At 40.1% G+C, this 17,367-nt stretch overlaps 1 protein-coding gene across 1 annotated transcript; it reads left to right on the top strand.

Moving 5' to 3' along the window:
* Positions 1–459: 459 nt before the first annotated feature.
* On the top strand, positions 460–17,367 carry lonp1 (lon peptidase 1, mitochondrial). The gene is made up of 21 exons (XM_055024119.1): positions 460–1,039; positions 2,835–2,923; positions 3,060–3,179; positions 3,260–3,425; positions 4,956–5,069; positions 5,149–5,210; positions 6,394–6,523; positions 6,743–6,826; positions 6,920–6,988; positions 8,326–8,477; positions 8,961–9,099; positions 9,208–9,386; positions 10,125–10,212; positions 10,512–10,634; positions 10,749–10,865; positions 11,408–11,548; positions 12,684–12,849; positions 12,936–13,022; positions 13,489–13,616; positions 14,885–15,049; positions 17,224–17,367. The coding sequence occupies exons 1-21, from the start codon at positions 530–532 to the stop codon at positions 17,365–17,367; spliced, it is 2,973 nt and encodes a 990-aa protein (XP_054880094.1). The 5' UTR covers positions 460–529.

Consider the following 17,367-nt stretch of genomic DNA (forward strand, 5'->3'; position numbering starts at 1 on the left):
TGACAGTATTTCAGGTATTTAAAACAAAAACTAATCAATAATGATTGATATTGACTGATTTGATCAACCAATCTTACATCTTACATCAGGCTTATCCCTTGTGGGATAAGCGTGGTTCCTATATCCAGCAGTCAACAGGTGAGCGGCAGGGTCACCCTGGACAGGTTGCCAGTAAAAATTGATACATATAGGTCATGACATTCACAGATTAACAAATGGAATAATATGTATTTTATTCTCCACTGTTGTTGCTCACATATGGCATTTCATTATGGCAGGTTTAAATCGAACTCTTGTTATCTATATAAATACTCTGACTGAGGATTCAATTCATCCAGATGGACCAATTTATAACACTGGTAGTTTTCTTATCACTCATCCTGTCTTTCGTTCCGTACTCCAGGTCAGCAGGTGGCAGTAATATACATGTAGTCTGGCACATTTAACCGGTAGTAGTTCTTATGTGTTAAACGATAGAGGGAAGTTGGAGGTCAGTTTGTCTCGTGCTGTTTTAGAACTCTCCAGAAACATGGGCGCCTATTTGAAGATGGCTGGTGCTGTTCAGCGGATCCACAGAACGCCTTATAAGCCTGGACAGCTGTTCAGGCGCGAAGCAATTCCGTATCTGACTGAGCCCTCCGGTCAGCTCCGGGTGCAGCCGTCACCGCGCTTCAACACCCTTTCTTCCGTCGGCAGCACGCCGGTGACCGTGGGCTGCAGGCTTGCTCGTCACCACCGCTGGGTTCGGGTCGCGGGGGTACCCCTCGGTCATACCGCTACCTCCATGTCCCCTTGTGGACGAAGCGTACCAGCTCGGCTGTTGGGTAACCGGGCCAGTGGGTCAGGTTTCTCTGGGGAGGACGGCGGGGAGAACTCGGCTTCTGGAGGAGATGAGTCTGGAGGGGATGGAGAAGCTCCCTACAGCGGACCGCAGATGACGGCTCTCACCCCCATGATGGTCCCAGAGGTGTTTCCCAACGTCCCGCTGATCGCTGTGAGCAGGAACCCGGTGTTTCCCCGTTTCATAAAGATAATTGAGGTAAGGATGATGTAATGTTACGTGTTTTCAGTGGCTCCAAGGTCACAGAGCGGATGGAGACGAAGCTGAAGTTGGTATCCGATTCTAGCTTCCGATTCCACCTCATTTCTCACTACCTTCCGAATCTTTAATCAACTCTAATTTGAAAACTACAACACCGAGACACGTCAATCCTGAATTGCATTATTCTCAACTAATATCAGAATATTTATAACCATGTTTGGGATTCGTGAAACCTTTTTCTGATTTGTGAAACTTCACTTAACAGACCGCTGCAGAAGATCTTTCCTTCCAACAGCCATCACCATCTACAATAACTCTTTGAATAATTAATGAGTTACACCAACATTTAATGTCCCATTGGCATTAATAATGTGGTTTTGAATTAGTATTACATTTGAATTTGAAAAAAAAAATGCATGGAACAAGTGTGAATAGTAATTTAAACTTTAGTGAAGTTTCACAAATCACAGAAAGGTTTCACAAATCCCAGATATGGATTAAAATATTCTGCTATTAGTGCAGAATAATATAGTCCTGGTATGAAGTGTCTAGGTGTAGTGGTTTTGGAATGAGAACAGTTTTAATATGAACTATATTCTATATATATAACTATATTCTAGATGCAAAAAACGGTAAAAACTGCATTTTATTGAAGTTTCACACATCAAAAAACTGTTTCACAAATCCCAAACATGGTTCTTAATATTCTGCTATTAGAGCAGAATAGTCTCATCCAAGTTTGAAGAGTCTATGAGTTGTATTGTAGGAACTGGATCAGTTCTAGTGTGATCCAGATGCAAAAAAAGTGGTAAAATCAACATTTATTAAAGTTTCACAAATCCCAAACGTGGTTTTATTCTGTTATTAGTTGAGAATAATCCAGTCCAGGTTTGAAGAGTGTAGGTGTTGTAGTTTTGGAATTAAAGCAGTAGTAGTCTTAAAATAAACACACAAAAAAATACTGTTAAAATAAATATTTTTTGTACATCTGTTGAACCCCGAATAAGTTAATGCCCTGCTGGTGGAATGCTCATGAGTATTTTTAAATTCCAAAACTCTTAAGTATGCTTTGCTGATCACAAAACATAAATGAATTAAGCAGCTGCTGAAGGCCACCCAGATCTCCAGGGGCCCCATAAACAAACATTTTAACACAGACTACAGAGCTAGAATTTTAACATTTGTTTATTCAGAATGACAATGCTGTTAAATTTTATTTGTTGGTTTCAGCAAGAATAAATTAAAAGATTTTAAATCGTCTTCCATTTAAATTAAAGACTTTAAGGACCTGGCAAGTTTACTTTGTTAAAGTGCAAAGAACAATCTTCATAATTACATTGTTTTGTTACCACAGATACAGTTAAACAAGAGCCCCTTTCTCAGATTTTACTAAGCTAAGTCCATGGTGAAATGATGTTAGTGGTACTGGTGATCTTAGCAGGAAGAGGGGCCCCTAAATCAAATTTTGCTCGAGAACCCATACCACTTGAACCGGTCCTGCATGACGAGATAAAGCAGTTGCTCTGCACATCTCTCTGCTGGATGCTGATTTAATTTATGAGGCGCTAGTAGAGGCCAGTTACTTAATTTTAAGTAGATCTCATGAAAAGCAGACAATAACCGGGTGGAGTTGGAGGTGGGTGGAGCCACTCCAAGCTAAACAGAGCTGATGCTGGTGGGGGGAGGACAGAGTCATCAGCAAAATGTGATGAAAAGATGACGTCTTCAAAGTTTCGTCCAGACACCGGTCTCCTGAAATGATGCTTCAGGTTCTTCCTGCATGTGCTGCTAGGTGAAGAACAAGGCCCTGATGGAGCTGCTGAGGAGGAAGGTGCGGCTCGCTCAGCCTTACGCTGGAGTCTTCATGAAGAAGGATGATAAGTAAGTCAGAAATGCTTCTATTATTTTTCTACTGATTTGAGTTCACAAAGGACGTGATTTGTCCTTTGATATTTGCTGACTGCTTGAACCTATCAGTGACCCAAGCAGGTTCAATGACTGCTGTTGTCTCTTCCAGTAATGAGTCAGATGTGATTGAATCCCTGGACTCCATCTATTCCACTGGGACCTTTGTTCAGATCCATGAGATGCAGGATTTAGGAGACAAGCTGAGGATGATTGTTATGGGACACCGCAGGTCAGATCCAGGTCTGCTGATACCATCTGAAACCTTCTCCATGTGTGCAGCTCTGCTGATTCTGTGCTTTGGTTCATCAGGATTCGGATAACAAGACAACTGGAAGTGGAGGCTGAGGACGTATTGTCGTCCCCTGACTGGTCAGAGTCTGAACCAGAGCCTCAGGTCAAAGGTACAGCAAGACGGAAGTCCAAACGCAGCCGTAAGGACCAACCGACCTCCCTTTCAGAGCAGCTGGAGAACAAGGTCAGTTCAGTGCTGTCAAAACAGCAAGAAGCATTTTGACCAAATAATTGTCTAAACTAGATTCCTCCTCATGCCCATCCTGTGAATTGTGGGGGCTTGTGCCATTTTTCTGATCATATTATATTGATAAATTACAGTTTCCCCCTCAACTTTTCTGGGTGGACTGGGTGTATTTCTCAGAACAGAATTGAGATTCTCAAAATGTCTTGCCAGTCTTTAAATTGTTTTGTCAGTGATGCACACCAGAAAAGCAATTTTATTTCTCGCTAATGCTTTTAACATGCAAGCGATTATGTATAATTATCTGCCTTTTCCAACATTTTCAATTGCCTTTATCATGTTGATCAAAATATTTTATATGGGTCTCTGTTGAATAGTATTGACTTCTACAGCATTTAACCATACAGTGGCTTGCTGAAGTACTAATGATGTAATAGTCAATTTTTTTCATAGTGCCCTTTATATCTCAAATTGAAACAGCTATTTAACACACTACTAGATTGTAGCTACCAGAAAAAAACTATTGAAACTGAAAGAGGCAAAAACATACCCATCACCAGTTAGAGAAAATGATAAACTTAGATGCCAACTGTTAACTCAATCCAAACCAACCGAACCAACCATCACCAAGTAAAATAAAATAACAAACTTGGAGGCTAATTCCAACAGCTAAGCTCCAGTGTGCATGTCAAAAAAGTGGTCAGGAAATGAATTGGGAGAGGAAGTGCAAACGCTGTCAGGACCAACAAACAACAGATCAACCCGTCACATTTCCTAGGAGGGCGATAGAACACTATTCCAGCCAACAGGCAACATGGCTTCCGATGATGGTGAAATGATCCAAGAGCCAAAATACTCTCTTGTGCAAAACTAACTGCACAAGAGCAGAAAAGAGAAACATTAGTACTCTTATTTGCGATCTTCAACGCGAGGCCATCAATGAAGAGGATTTTCTGCTGTTCCAAGTAACCTCAAGTAAGCCTCTTGTTGCCAAGACACCTTTTCCAAATGTTTCCAACAACCAGCAACCTAACCCCAATAATGTTACTTCTAACTTGCTAACATGATCAGCACAAAAAGTGTGCTTTAGAAACAAAGCTGGAAAATATGCTGGAAGAAAATTTTTTTATATGGAAAGCTGCTAAGGGAAATTACTTCCTGAAAATAAATGGATTCTGTCTTGCCCATGACCTTTTCAAAGAAGACTGTGAGTCCCGGCAGAAGCTATGGCCAAGCATCCAAAAGATTCAATAAGGGGAAATTCAACCTTGTTTGTAGGGGACCGCAGTTTCACCAACGGTGTAGAGATTCCCTCAATGTTTACTCCGATGCAAGATTGAGCGCAAATCTTTTTTCCTCCTGGTGGGTCCACTCTGCTATTTTGGAAGTTTATTCTATGTTGCAAAGTAAGGTTTGAGACTTCAATAAGGTATTTATCCACTGTATATGTTATCTATACTACCTTCAATGACTAAGATACTTTTCTTGTTTAGATGTTAGCTCATGTTGATAATGAAGTGTGTTTATCAGGTTTCAGAAGCTGACCTGAGTCCAGAGCTTCAGCCTTTGCCTTACTCCAACATTCTGATGGTTGAGGTGGATAACATTCAGCATGAGCAGTTCACGGTCACTGAAGAGGTCAAGGTACCCAACACACAGCACTCGCAGCAGAAATGTCCTGAAAGGCCTCAACCATTCTCAGGGGGTCTTTGTGTGTTGTCAGGCACTGACGGCTGAAATTGTGAAGACCATCAGGGACATCATTGCCCTCAACCCCCTCTACAGGTCAGCCAGCAACTGAGCCTTTTCCATTTTCTACTCATGTTTGCTTTTGGTCCAGTTGTTCTTCATGTTGTCGTGGGTCATTGAAGTTGCCATGTCGGGGCCTCTAGAGAGCAGTTGGGCTTCAGGCTGTAGTCTTTTTCTGCACAGTTACTTTCTTACTGACTTGCCTCAGCCACTAATGGCTTAAGCTGAAATATTAATATATTTTATCTTTGCCTGTTACCTCCATAATTTTCAGTGATTTGCTGCATGAACAAACTAATTCATGTGTTAATTAAATTTCAATTTGTATTTAACAGAAACACCACAATTGCAAAATCGTGTTTGTTTGACATTTGCACAATACCTAAAAAATTCTCAGCGCATTTGTATCTGAAACACAGTAATTGGCTGATCTTATTCACTGAAAAGATCAGTAGATAAGCTTGATCGCACATCACCCAATAAAGCTTTGGAACCAACGTCACTGCATATGACGCTGTGGGGCATTTATTGTCTCGCGCAGTCGTTCCGCGCCATGTTTGAAGGCCACAGACCAAAATAAACTTTATTCCAGTGTTTTTGTTGTGCTCCTTGTTGCATCCTCTTCCACAATGCTGAAAAGCAGTTAGAAACAAAGTGGACTATATTGTGACAAGCTTCTCCCAGATGCAAATAAATGGTACATGATAAAAAAAAACTGAAATTGGAAATATCAACCTGTTTGAAATAAAAAGTTGGAGCAGAGACCCTAATGTTAAGATTTTACTTCTATTACTACATTGTTTTAAGTAACTTAAGATTACAAAAATCTGCGAGATTTTGTAGATTATGTTTATGGCTCTTCATGATGTCAGCCACCGCGCTGCAGACTACCTCTACAGCAGTGACATCACGTTTCACAGCTCTATAGTAAGAAAATCGGAGCCGATTTGTAGTGAAAAGCAAAAAGCTAAGCTTTTCTTTCTGTGTTTAAATCAGAATCTCTCTTTTGATTGATTGCTAATTAAAGGCTACATTCCACCACTCTTAAATCAAGGGAACATTTGCGTCAATCCTGACACTTAATTTTCTTTCAGTTTGTGACTGCATGTATCAAAAAGTGAGAGTGTTACTTGAAAACATCTCTGAATCCCATGTATTTGTATCCACTAATGTTTTAGTTGTAATGGTGGCATTTTGAGTTCTGTGTTATGTTTGTTAGAGAGTCGGTGCTTCAGATGATGCAGGCTGGTCAACGGGTGGTCGATAACCCCATCTACTTGAGTGACATGGGGGCCGCTCTGACGGGAGCTGAGTCCCAGGAGCTGCAGGATGTCTTGGAGGAGACAAACGTAGGAGCTTTTCCCTAAATGCCTGTGTGCTTCCTCTGTTTATAAAGATCTGATGCTTTCTAGTAATGAGCAGAGAATGAAATGTTCAGGTTGCAGAAAAACGTTTGAATGTTCACTGAGAGAAATTTGGAGTAATATGCCTCTTTTGTTAAAGCAGCCAAATCAGAATTTTACAACCTTCAAACAAAAGAACAATCAAATCATTTTTGGTTTTTGCAGATTCCAAAACGTCTTTACAAGGCTCTGTCTCTTCTAAAGAAGGAGTATGAACTGAGTAAACTGCAGCAGCGCCTGGGCCGTGAGGTCAGAGATCATAATCAAGCATGTGAGCACTATCCTGCCTTTGCGCAGCCCACTATGTGAACTCACTCCTGACTTTGTGTGCTTTGGTCTGAGGTGGAGGAGAAAATCAAACAGACCCACAGAAAGTATCTTCTCCAAGAGCAGCTGAAGATCATCAAGAAGGTACAGGATGAGGAGGAGCTGGAACTCTTACTGCGTAATGAGCCCAGGCCTGGTCCATGTGATGCCTGGCGCTCATGTCACTCATCAGATGAGGCGTTTTCTCACGTGTCTTATACTCATATAGACTATTCTCTAACCAACAACTCGGTAATGAAAGGAACCAATTCTTCCTATTGTAGCCGTACAGCGATCACTATTATGCTGATGGAAAAAACAAGAACTCTTCATGAGAAACATTGGAGGTTTCATACATTACTACTTGGAATGTAGGTTTCACCAGCTTCTACATGAAAGAGTGGACTATCTTGTGAATGTAATGATCAACCCAGGACTTCTCCTTTTGTCCTCAAAAGTAATGGCTATAAGAACAGGATGAACCTTTGTTAGATTAAATATACTATAATTAGATTCTAGAGGAGAAAAAAACAAGATACAGATGGAGATCTTTGACCTTAATAATTTGAGGTAATTTCTTGTAAATCACATTGAAAAGAATAAAGATAAGTTAATCACTTAAAGACACAGTATTATGTATTTTCCAGGCATTTTATTGCACAAGGAACTGTTACCTTCAGTTGTTATATATATCAAATATGACTTGGAACATTTTTTTCTTCAAAATCTAATGCTTAACAATTGACTTCTCTCTTTAAGAAATTTCTGCTCTTTCTGTCTGAAACTGCCTTCAGGAAGTCAACACAGCATTGCTTTTTGCACAGCTGAATGGTTGCTACGGGAGATTAAAGGATCTCTTAAACATTCATGAAAGAATCATTGCAACACTCCAATTATGTTTTTGATGAGGGAATAACATCACATGATATAAAGCTAAAATTATTTCATGTAATGCTACCCCTTTAATAGGCTGTAAGAATTTCCTTTTTTTCTAATAACACTTTTCTATCTGACATGCATAAACTCTTAAATGTTCTCAACCTTCCTAAATATCCCATCTCCCATACCATTCTTTACCAGAACAATAATGATAGGAGAGCTTGGAGTGCTGGTAGTTATTCTGTTGTTGGCTGAGAAAATGCTTTTAGTTAACTCCTAACACTTCCTGGATGAAACAATATGCTGCTCTGGTTATGTGTTTAAACCCTGCTGATGGCTGGTCACACAAAAACTTATGTGATCACTATGGTAACCCCTGAAGCCAACTCCACCCACATGAGTCATCTTACCACCAAGTGAGGAGGGTGACGAAGGCAGCCTTAACATTTTCCTACTTCACTGCATCAGTGTGTTCGTTAAAAACATGGAGACTGCAAGAAATAGCTTGAGCCCCACTTGGAGGTGTCTAGTGAACAGGACTCACTAACTGTTTGTGTCTTCAGGAGCTGGGTCTGGAAAAAGATGACAAAGAAGCCATTGAGGATAAATTTAGGGAGAGACTTAAAGACCAGAATGTTCCTCAGCACATCATGGATGTAATCAATGAAGAGCTGAACAAGCTGGGGCTACTGGACAACCACTCGTCTGAGTTCAAGTAGGTTTGTCTCCTTTCCTTCCCCCAGCTAGGTCTAGAGCAAGTTACTTCACTGCAGTAAAGTTACTTTACTCCAGTAGTCAGAGCACACTGATCCTTCCATGTCGTCCTCCATTTTTAAAAGTTAGCCAACTGCTGTTTTTGTTCCCCCATGTTTTTTGACTGCTTATAATTTGGTCTTTTCCTGCCATCTAGCAAATTTATTGTAATCATTTCTATTGTAGTTTTTTATTTTTTTTATTTTTGCAAGAAAAGTATCGCAATAACTTTTATCTTTAGTCCCATCCTCTGTCTCTGAATTAGTTCAGTCAAATTTCTCTCATACACAAATGTTTGTTTGTTGAGAACAAACACAAACATTGTCTCTAACACAAATCTATCTGTGGATTTGTGTTGGAGAGGTTGAGGACCATAGTGCAGGCTTTTGTTTGTTACTGATGTTCTAACATGCATGAACATGAACCAAGGCAAATTGTGTTTCAGTGTAACTCGCAACTACCTGGACTGGCTAACCAGCATGCCGTGGGGCACCAACAGTGAAGAAAACCTGTCATTATACAGGGCCAGGGAGGTTCTGGAAGAAGACCATTATGGAATGGATGATGTTAAAAAACGCATATTGGTAAGAAAAAAAAAACATACATTTAACATCTAAATGAATCAAAGGAAGATGCTTCCTCCATGTCCTGCTGGTCACAGCAGCTGAGTATTGCTTTGTGTGTGTGTACAGGAGTTTATTGCAGTGAGCCAGCTCCGAGGCTCCACCCAGGGGAAGATCCTGTGTTTCTATGGCCCTCCTGGTGTAGGGAAGACCTCCATTGCCCGCTCTATTGCCAGAGCACTTAACAGACAGTACTTCAGGTTCAGTGTCGGAGGGATGACCGACGTGGCTGAGATCAAAGGTCACAGGTCTGCACAATCTGTTAGTCCTCCAGTCTAACTCGAACATGCAGATCAGTGGGAATGTTGTTTCTAGGACCCCAGGTGCAATGTTAAATTATGCATAAAAATACACATAGGTAATGTAATTATGCAACTCTTAGACTGATATGGTACAATTATTGACCCTATTTTGGGAATAGTCCACCACCAGCACATTGATTCAAACAGATGGACACTTAAAAAAAAAGGTTGGGACAAATTTACATCACATTATTTGATTTGTCTTATATGACCCACATGTTTTTTTTTTTTTTGTTTTTTTTGTTTTGTTTGTTTCATAGTAAAGAGGATCCAAAACTTCCCGTGACTTTACACAAACTGAGACCAAAACAAAACCACTGATTTGATTTTGACCTGAATAGGACAGTGTTTTTGCTCCTGAACACAATTTTTTGTGTAAATCAACAAACCCAAAACATTTTAAAACTGAATCCTTAATTTTCTTTCTGATTAGGCCATCATATGAGACCCTTTCAGATTTACTGATCCCATTTTAACAAATATCAGACTATTTGTGCTTTACATTAGTATAGTTCATGTTCATGCAGAACATGAGGAATCAGATTATATAAAATTGCTTTGCCTCTGTGATCACAGCTGTTCTCGTCCACCCCTCAGGCTGTTATTGATGATATCATTTTGAAGGAAATGTTGATGAGAGGAGAGATTATTGAAGAACATAGTCTGAAAATATTTTGTTTCCAGGAGAACATATGTTGGAGCGATGCCTGGGAAGATGATTCAGTGTCTGAAGAAAACCAAGACAGAGAACCCTTTGGTGTTGATAGATGAGGTCAGTGTTTGAATGTAACCATTAAGCAGCTTTAAACAATGTTTATTAGCCCCACATTTCTATATTAAACTTTTCCAATGGAATGATGTAATAAATGTAATGAACTAAACTGGTGTTTATTTTCATTAGCTCTATTGTTTTAAAGGTTTGAAAATGGTCTGTGGAAAAAACCTGTTTCATGTAGTGATGGTGTTACTGAAATAAATTAATGTTTCATTTGTTGAAGTTATTGAATAAGACTGAAGATAGTTTTCTACTAGTGTACTAAGCTATTTTTTCCAAATAATTTGTTTATTCAGGTTGATAAAATCGGCCGTGGTTACCAGGGTGACCCCTCCTCTGCTCTTCTGGAGCTTCTGGATCCTGAACAAAATTCAAACTTCCTTGACCATTACCTGGATGTCCCAGTGGACTTGTCTAAAGTAGGTGGAGCTTGCACAGTCGAGCTTAGTGCTGGTAAAGGTGTGTGTTAGTCTTCTAAAGGTTTGGCATGTGTTAGTCTTCTAATGGTTTGCTGCGTGTGTGCAATATTCCAGGTTCTGTTTATCTGCACAGCCAATGTGACTGACACCATCCCAGAACCACTTAGAGACAGGATGGAGATGATCAACGTGTCCGGATACGTGGCCCAGGAAAAATTGGCTATCGCTGAGGTAACAAACATGTTCCCAAGCAACCTTTGGCATCATTGCTGTGTGAAATTTGACTCTTGCTTTCCTGTAAGGAGAACTGGGATATTTAGAAAAACTAATTAATATATGTGTTTGAGATATTCCAATGATCCATTAAGTCTTTACATCTTTAAATCTAACTAATTTGGACTTTGGTTCTGCCCTCTGCTGATTTCTTATATGGTCAATGTGATCTTGACCGTTTGCCATGTGACTCATACAACACATACATACACCACAAAGAGTCAGGGGTTGCTGTGTGTTACAGTTTAGTAGTGGCAGAGCCACATTTTACAGCTGCAGCCAAAATAAAACAACACAATGTTGGAAGGATTTGAACATTTGCCTTCTAGTTTTCTATTAAATGTTCTCAGTTTGTGTGTCTCTGTCTGCCTGTGTGTGTGTGTGTGTGTGTGTGTGTGTGTGTGTGTGGTGTGTGTGTGTGTGTGTGTGTGTGTGTGTGTGTGTGTGTGTGTGTGTGTGTGTGTGTGTGTGTGGGTGTGTGTGGGTGTGTGTGTGTTTAGCGTTACCTGGTCCCTCAGCTGCGAACACTCTGCGGCCTGACTGAAGAGAAGGCCTCAATCTCCCCTGACGCTCTGGGTCTGCTCATCAGACAGTACTGCAGAGAGTCTGGAGTGAGGAACCTGCAGAAGCAGATAGAGAAGGTGAATTAAAATTTAAATCAGAAATACTTTTATCACAAAGGAAAGCTAAATAATATCACTGTGAATCATCACTTCCTCCTATTGAGACAACATTTATTTACAGAGCACCATTTAGCCCCATAGCCATTGTGAAATGTGGATAAATGTTGCACATTTATCCACATTTATTCATTAAATTCCCATGGTTCCTCTGAACTTTTGTTCAGATTTTATTTTGAAAATTTCCTTGCTTTTCACTCATTTCAATACAATGCTCCATTGTGCTCATTTATGGTCATTAAACCATTGACCTCTGGCCTATGAACCAAAGAAGGGCTTCTAAACTTCAGCCAGACAATTTGTATTGAACCTGCTTGGAGCTAGTCTCTTTTGATTTATTTTGAAATACTGCAAGGTGATTCCAGACTGCAAGCTGGTTTTGGAGTGGACGGTTTTTCCATCCGCTGCTTCGTCTAGCATGCCTTGTAGGACATTATTTATGAGTTGCTTTACTGTTCATTTCCTCAAAACAGATATTTTGTAATATTTGTTTTTTAAAAAGGTAACACTGGTATGACATTCAAACCAGCCAAAACAAGATCTGTTTATGTTTTTATATAATCTGCACATTATAGTGATATTTTCCTATTTAATGCCCTGGTATCTGACTTGTTATAAAACATTTAATAATCATTTATGAAAATGCCTTTTTGTTTGGGCTGGTCCCTAGTGACACACAATAGCCCAAGTGAAGCTAAGCTAACCCTTATGGTTCCATTCTCAACATGTGTCCAAGCAGTGTGTCCCTGGAACAGATCTGTTGGTATCAGTTCAGCGATCTGAACTCAGTCTGTCCTGGGAAATGTTAATGGACCACCTGCTATCATATGTCATGTCATGTCAGAGAAGGTGAATTCAAGTTGATGACATGACCCACTGTGTCTGCTTGTGTCTGTGTCTGACACAAGCAGAAGTGCTTCCAGTTGCACCCCAGTGAGTACCACCAGGTCTGAAGAGGTAACATCAGAGTTAATCCTCATCAGTGTCCTCAGCCTATAATTCAGATGTTGTTGCACCAGACTATGACCCGTCCTGCAGTCCCCCTCCAAGTCCCTCCTTAACCTCCCTGTCTGGGTCTTGTTTCTCCATCTACCAGGTGTTCCGTAAAGTAGCATTTCATATTGTGAGTGGAGCCGAGGACTCGGTGGCCGTCTCGTCTGACAATCTGCATGATTATGTGGGTAAACCAATTTTCACAGTGGATCGTATGTATGAGGTGACCCCACCAGGAGTGGTGATGGGCCTGGCATGGACTGCTCTGGGTGAGACGAGGCCCACATAGTCTCCAGCTCTGACGATAATGGTGATGTCTGAGCTGAACAGTTGCCTTGTGATCTGCTGCCTGTAGGGGGCTCTACACTGTTCATTGAAACATCACTCTGCCGACCACAAGGAGGGGCAGATGCTAAAGGAGAGGGCACCTTGGAAGTCACAGGTCAGTGGAAAACCTCAAAACATGATTTCTGACTTTCCCCATAATCATCTTTGGTCAGAGGATTTCTTGAGATGGAGTTTATTTTTTATAAACATAAGCAATTCATGTTGGAATTTTTCCTGACATTAACAGTAAGCTGAACTGATGGGAAGCACAGTGCAGTGTGTGTGTACTCTGCACTGTTCACACACTCTGTGTGTATAGTGTATAAAAAATGTACGATATACATTTTTATAGTATCCTAATATAATATCAGCTTCTTAAAAAATATTAGATACAAAAAAATGTAGTCCCATTTATTAAAGTTTTTGAATTGATTTTAGTCATATTTGTTAGAGCTCTTTTCTATGAAAAGCCAACTAACTTTTAGTTTTAATTTCTTCTTGAGAAGATAAAATATCAGCTTGTCACATTTATTGAATCATATGTTAAAAGGTTCATTCTCAAGATTTGTGCTTCTCTGTAGGTCAACTTGGTAATGTCATGAAGGAAAGTGCAAAGATTGCTTCGACATTTGCCAGAGCTTTTCTCATGACTAAAGAACCGGAAAATAACTTCCTGGTCAACTCCCACCTGCACCTGCATGTTCCAGAGGTAAAGAAATAGGATTTTTATTTATCACAAGTTGCTTTTAATGGACTTCAAGTACTTACACAGACCATGCGCACACATATACACACACTGATAACTGATATCTGTGCCCACTGCTGAAGGGTTGACCCAAGTTACAGAGTATGTCGGAGGCTCATGTGACCTCGAAAATCGATTCAATAAAAGGAATCACTTCAGAAATGCTGACTGTAAACAGGCACGAGCAGAAGGGATGAAGGGGGCTTGAGCCTCTGCTTCTTTTATCCTTGGTGTCCCAAGTGATTGAGGGCTTTTGTTTTTCTTTTTTTTTATTTTTACATATGTTTTAACTTCTTGTGCCCCTCAATTATAATATTTTGATAAAATAAGAAAATAAACTAGTCTGGCTGCCCTCAGTCTAATAATGGCTGACAATTGTTACTATAGAGCTTAAAAAGTCAGATATTACCAGGGTCTATTTTGTAAAATGTCAGCAAAATTAGCTTATTTCATAACATACTTCATGACCAATGACCTTCTCTCCTGGTCATTGGTCTGTTTAACAACTACAGTCTCTCTAAGGTCCTCAAATGCGAGTTTGTATTTAACTTCACCAACTCTGTGTTGTGTTTGTTCTGTTTTTTGAAAATAAAATGTTAAACAAAAACAACAACAGTCTCATATCATCCCTTCAGCTTTATCAGCAGCAGAAATTCTACAACAGCAACTTTATACCCATCAGACTAAATTTGTGTTAAACTTCCCCACATGATGACAGTGATGCAATGTGATCCAATTAAATATTAGATTCTTGATTAAAATGGGTTGTTGCGATGTTGTTGTATGGCGTTTTAAGATCTTATTCAATGTACCAATTTTCAGCTTTGAGCCCCAGGCCCTCCAAAAGTCTCTGCACGGCCCTGGCTGAAAGCTATGATTGTGACTCTCTATACAATCGGAAAAAAATCCTTTGATCAGTAACTGATTTTACTGATAAGCTGATTTAAATGACAGGACAGGAAGGAAACAGCTGGTCATGATTCTAACCTGTTGTCATTTCAGTGTTTCCATTGGGAAGCTAAACTTTAATAAATATTGAGTCAAACAATATTTATTAAACAGACCGATCTGCCGAAGATCAGTTAGTTGGAGCATAAGAAGTCCAACTGACCAAACTCACCGATCTGCCCCAGAAAGATAAAATATGAAATCCGCTCAGACATACTCATGCACAACACTGTTATTAAATACAACAATTTTCTGTTTGTTTGTTGTCGTTTTTTTCTTTACAGGGAGCAACTCCCAAGGATGGACCCAGTGCTGGTTGCACAATAGTCACTGCATTGTTGTCCCTGGCAACCAACCGGTCAGTGCGTCAGAATGTGGCGATGACTGGGGAGGTGTCACTAACTGGCAAAATACTGCCAGTAGGAGGAATTAAAGAGAAAACTATTGCTGTACGAAACGCACACACACACGCGCACACACACACACACACACACACACACACACACACACACACACACACACACACACACACACCGAGAACTAGAACAGCAACATCATTTAGTCACTTTGGTTACACATTTCAGTTGTAAGTAGTGGTAATGTAACCCTACTGTGGTTACATTACCACAGCAGGGGTAATGTAGAACCTCATAGTAAAAAAAAAAAAAGTCTGACCCAACACATAGAAATAAAGCACTTATATTGTGTTCCATTTACCTGGGAAATGAGAGCTCAGAGCTATGATGGCTATAAAGCAGCCATTGTTCCCAGCACACCTTCTGAACATCGTGTGAAGCTTTACGTTCCATAAGCTAACAGCACTTGTAATTAGATCAGTTTAGAGTTCCAGGCACCATGGAACATTCAGGCTCCAACGTACTTGATCTGAAGGTAAATGGTGGCTGCTCGGTTACATGATTAATGTTTTTGGTCTGTGGAAGGAAGTATGCACAGGGAGAACTTGCAAACTCTGTGCGGAAAGACCCCGGGCCAGGAATCGAACCCAGGACCTACTTGCTGCAAGGCAACTGCGCCACTGTGCAGCCCTCCACTAGCAACTTGTTTCTCTGAAATACGGATACCAATACAGAAGGGAGAAACTGTAGCCATGGTTAACTTTCTGACGGGGCTGCTGATTTGCATCCATAATGTGAAGCACTGGTAGTACAAAATATTAACTTGTAATGTGAATTTTATTTTTTATTTGATTTAAAAAGTTTATGCAAGGCTATTGGTTTACATCTTTTGACTAAAAGGTTTTAATTAAATTACATAGGAAAATAACCAGCTGATTTAGGCCTTCATCATTATGTTTGAGCCAGCAATAAATTTCCATAGAGAAAATTACATTTCTGGGCTTATTTCAGTCCATCAAAACCAGAACTTCAAGGTTCTCCAATATTGAATGTAGCTGCCAACATCAGCAGAGAATTGAAGACAGCTGCTGCTGCTCACGGTCTGCCCACAATACTGAGGAATAGCTTTTTTTATGATGGAAAAGCTCTCTTCTTGGGGTGGAACCAAATCGCACATTAGCCAGTTGGTGTAGAAATTGTCAGAAATTGTTAGATGTACCCTACAAAATAAAAGCCTTCATATTTTACCCAACAGGTAGTTTCTGTTTTGGGCTTTATATGACGGGTATAACTCAACCACTCTTACACATGGGATTGGTGTGTCCTTTTGAAGTCAAGCTTACTGAAATTTTCAAAATAAAAGCCTCCTTACCTGCTTTAGATAAAGAACCAGGCAGGCATTTTAACCTGAGAAAAGAGTGCACTTAGATGTTGGCTTAAAACATAAAATTCAGGAACTCAGCTTGCTAGTGATAGCCACAAACACTAAATGTAGCAGTTAAGCTAGCATTTAAACTAATTTTTATTTCAAAGGTAAGCTTTACATACTAACTACAGTACATTGGTGTTAGTCAACATGTTATTGATAGCCCACATTCTACTCGTAGTGTCAACATGCTAGTTGTTCTACGTGATGGCTCCCATTCCTCACAACTCATAAGGTTTTTGACTAATTTCAACTTGTACACTAATGTTTGCATGCAGGGTGGAGTAAGTCACTGTTAGTCAATGTGCTATCGATGTTACTGGTAGGCTTAACATGTTAGTATAGGTCTCATACTAACTTGGCCTTACAGCTAAAAAAAACCTTGTAGCTCATTTTTCATATTAACCACATTCACCATACTGAATGGTGTATGTCAATATAAGTCAACATGCTGGTGATGCAAGCATGTTGAAAGCTTAAATGCTTTCTTTGCACAAGAAAGCATCTGAGGATTATATCAGATGAGTTGGTACCTGTGCTGTGACTATTGACTGCAATGTGCAGACAAGACCTGATGGGCTGGTCTGTCAGTGAAACTTCTCTCATGGGACAGTGGACAGTGGGGTGATTATAGACCTTTCCTTTGGTAGATAAGATCAGTGGATAAGATCAGCTTCACATGCAACTATTAGCTAATCACATATGTTCCAAAATTAAGGAAATCGGTGGCAATAAATTGGTGCACTCCTACTTCTTAATGTTTCTCATGTCTCACCATAATACCATCAAATGTTTTTGCAGTAATGTTTCCATCAGCGCTGACTGCATGTTTCCCTGCCAGGCCCGCCGTGCTGGTGTAACCTGCATGGTTATTCCAGCTGAGAACAGGAAGGACTTCTCCGACCTGCCAGACTACATCAGAGAAGGACTTGAGGTCCATTTTGTGGACCACTACAGCCAGATCTACCCCATCGTCTTCCCATAG

Source organism: Poeciliopsis prolifica, unplaced genomic scaffold (genome assembly GCF_027474105.1).
Source record: "Poeciliopsis prolifica strain line A6 unplaced genomic scaffold, Auburn_PproV2 SCAFFOLD115, whole genome shotgun sequence".
Taxonomy (NCBI): Eukaryota; Metazoa; Chordata; class Actinopteri; order Cyprinodontiformes; family Poeciliidae; genus Poeciliopsis; species Poeciliopsis prolifica.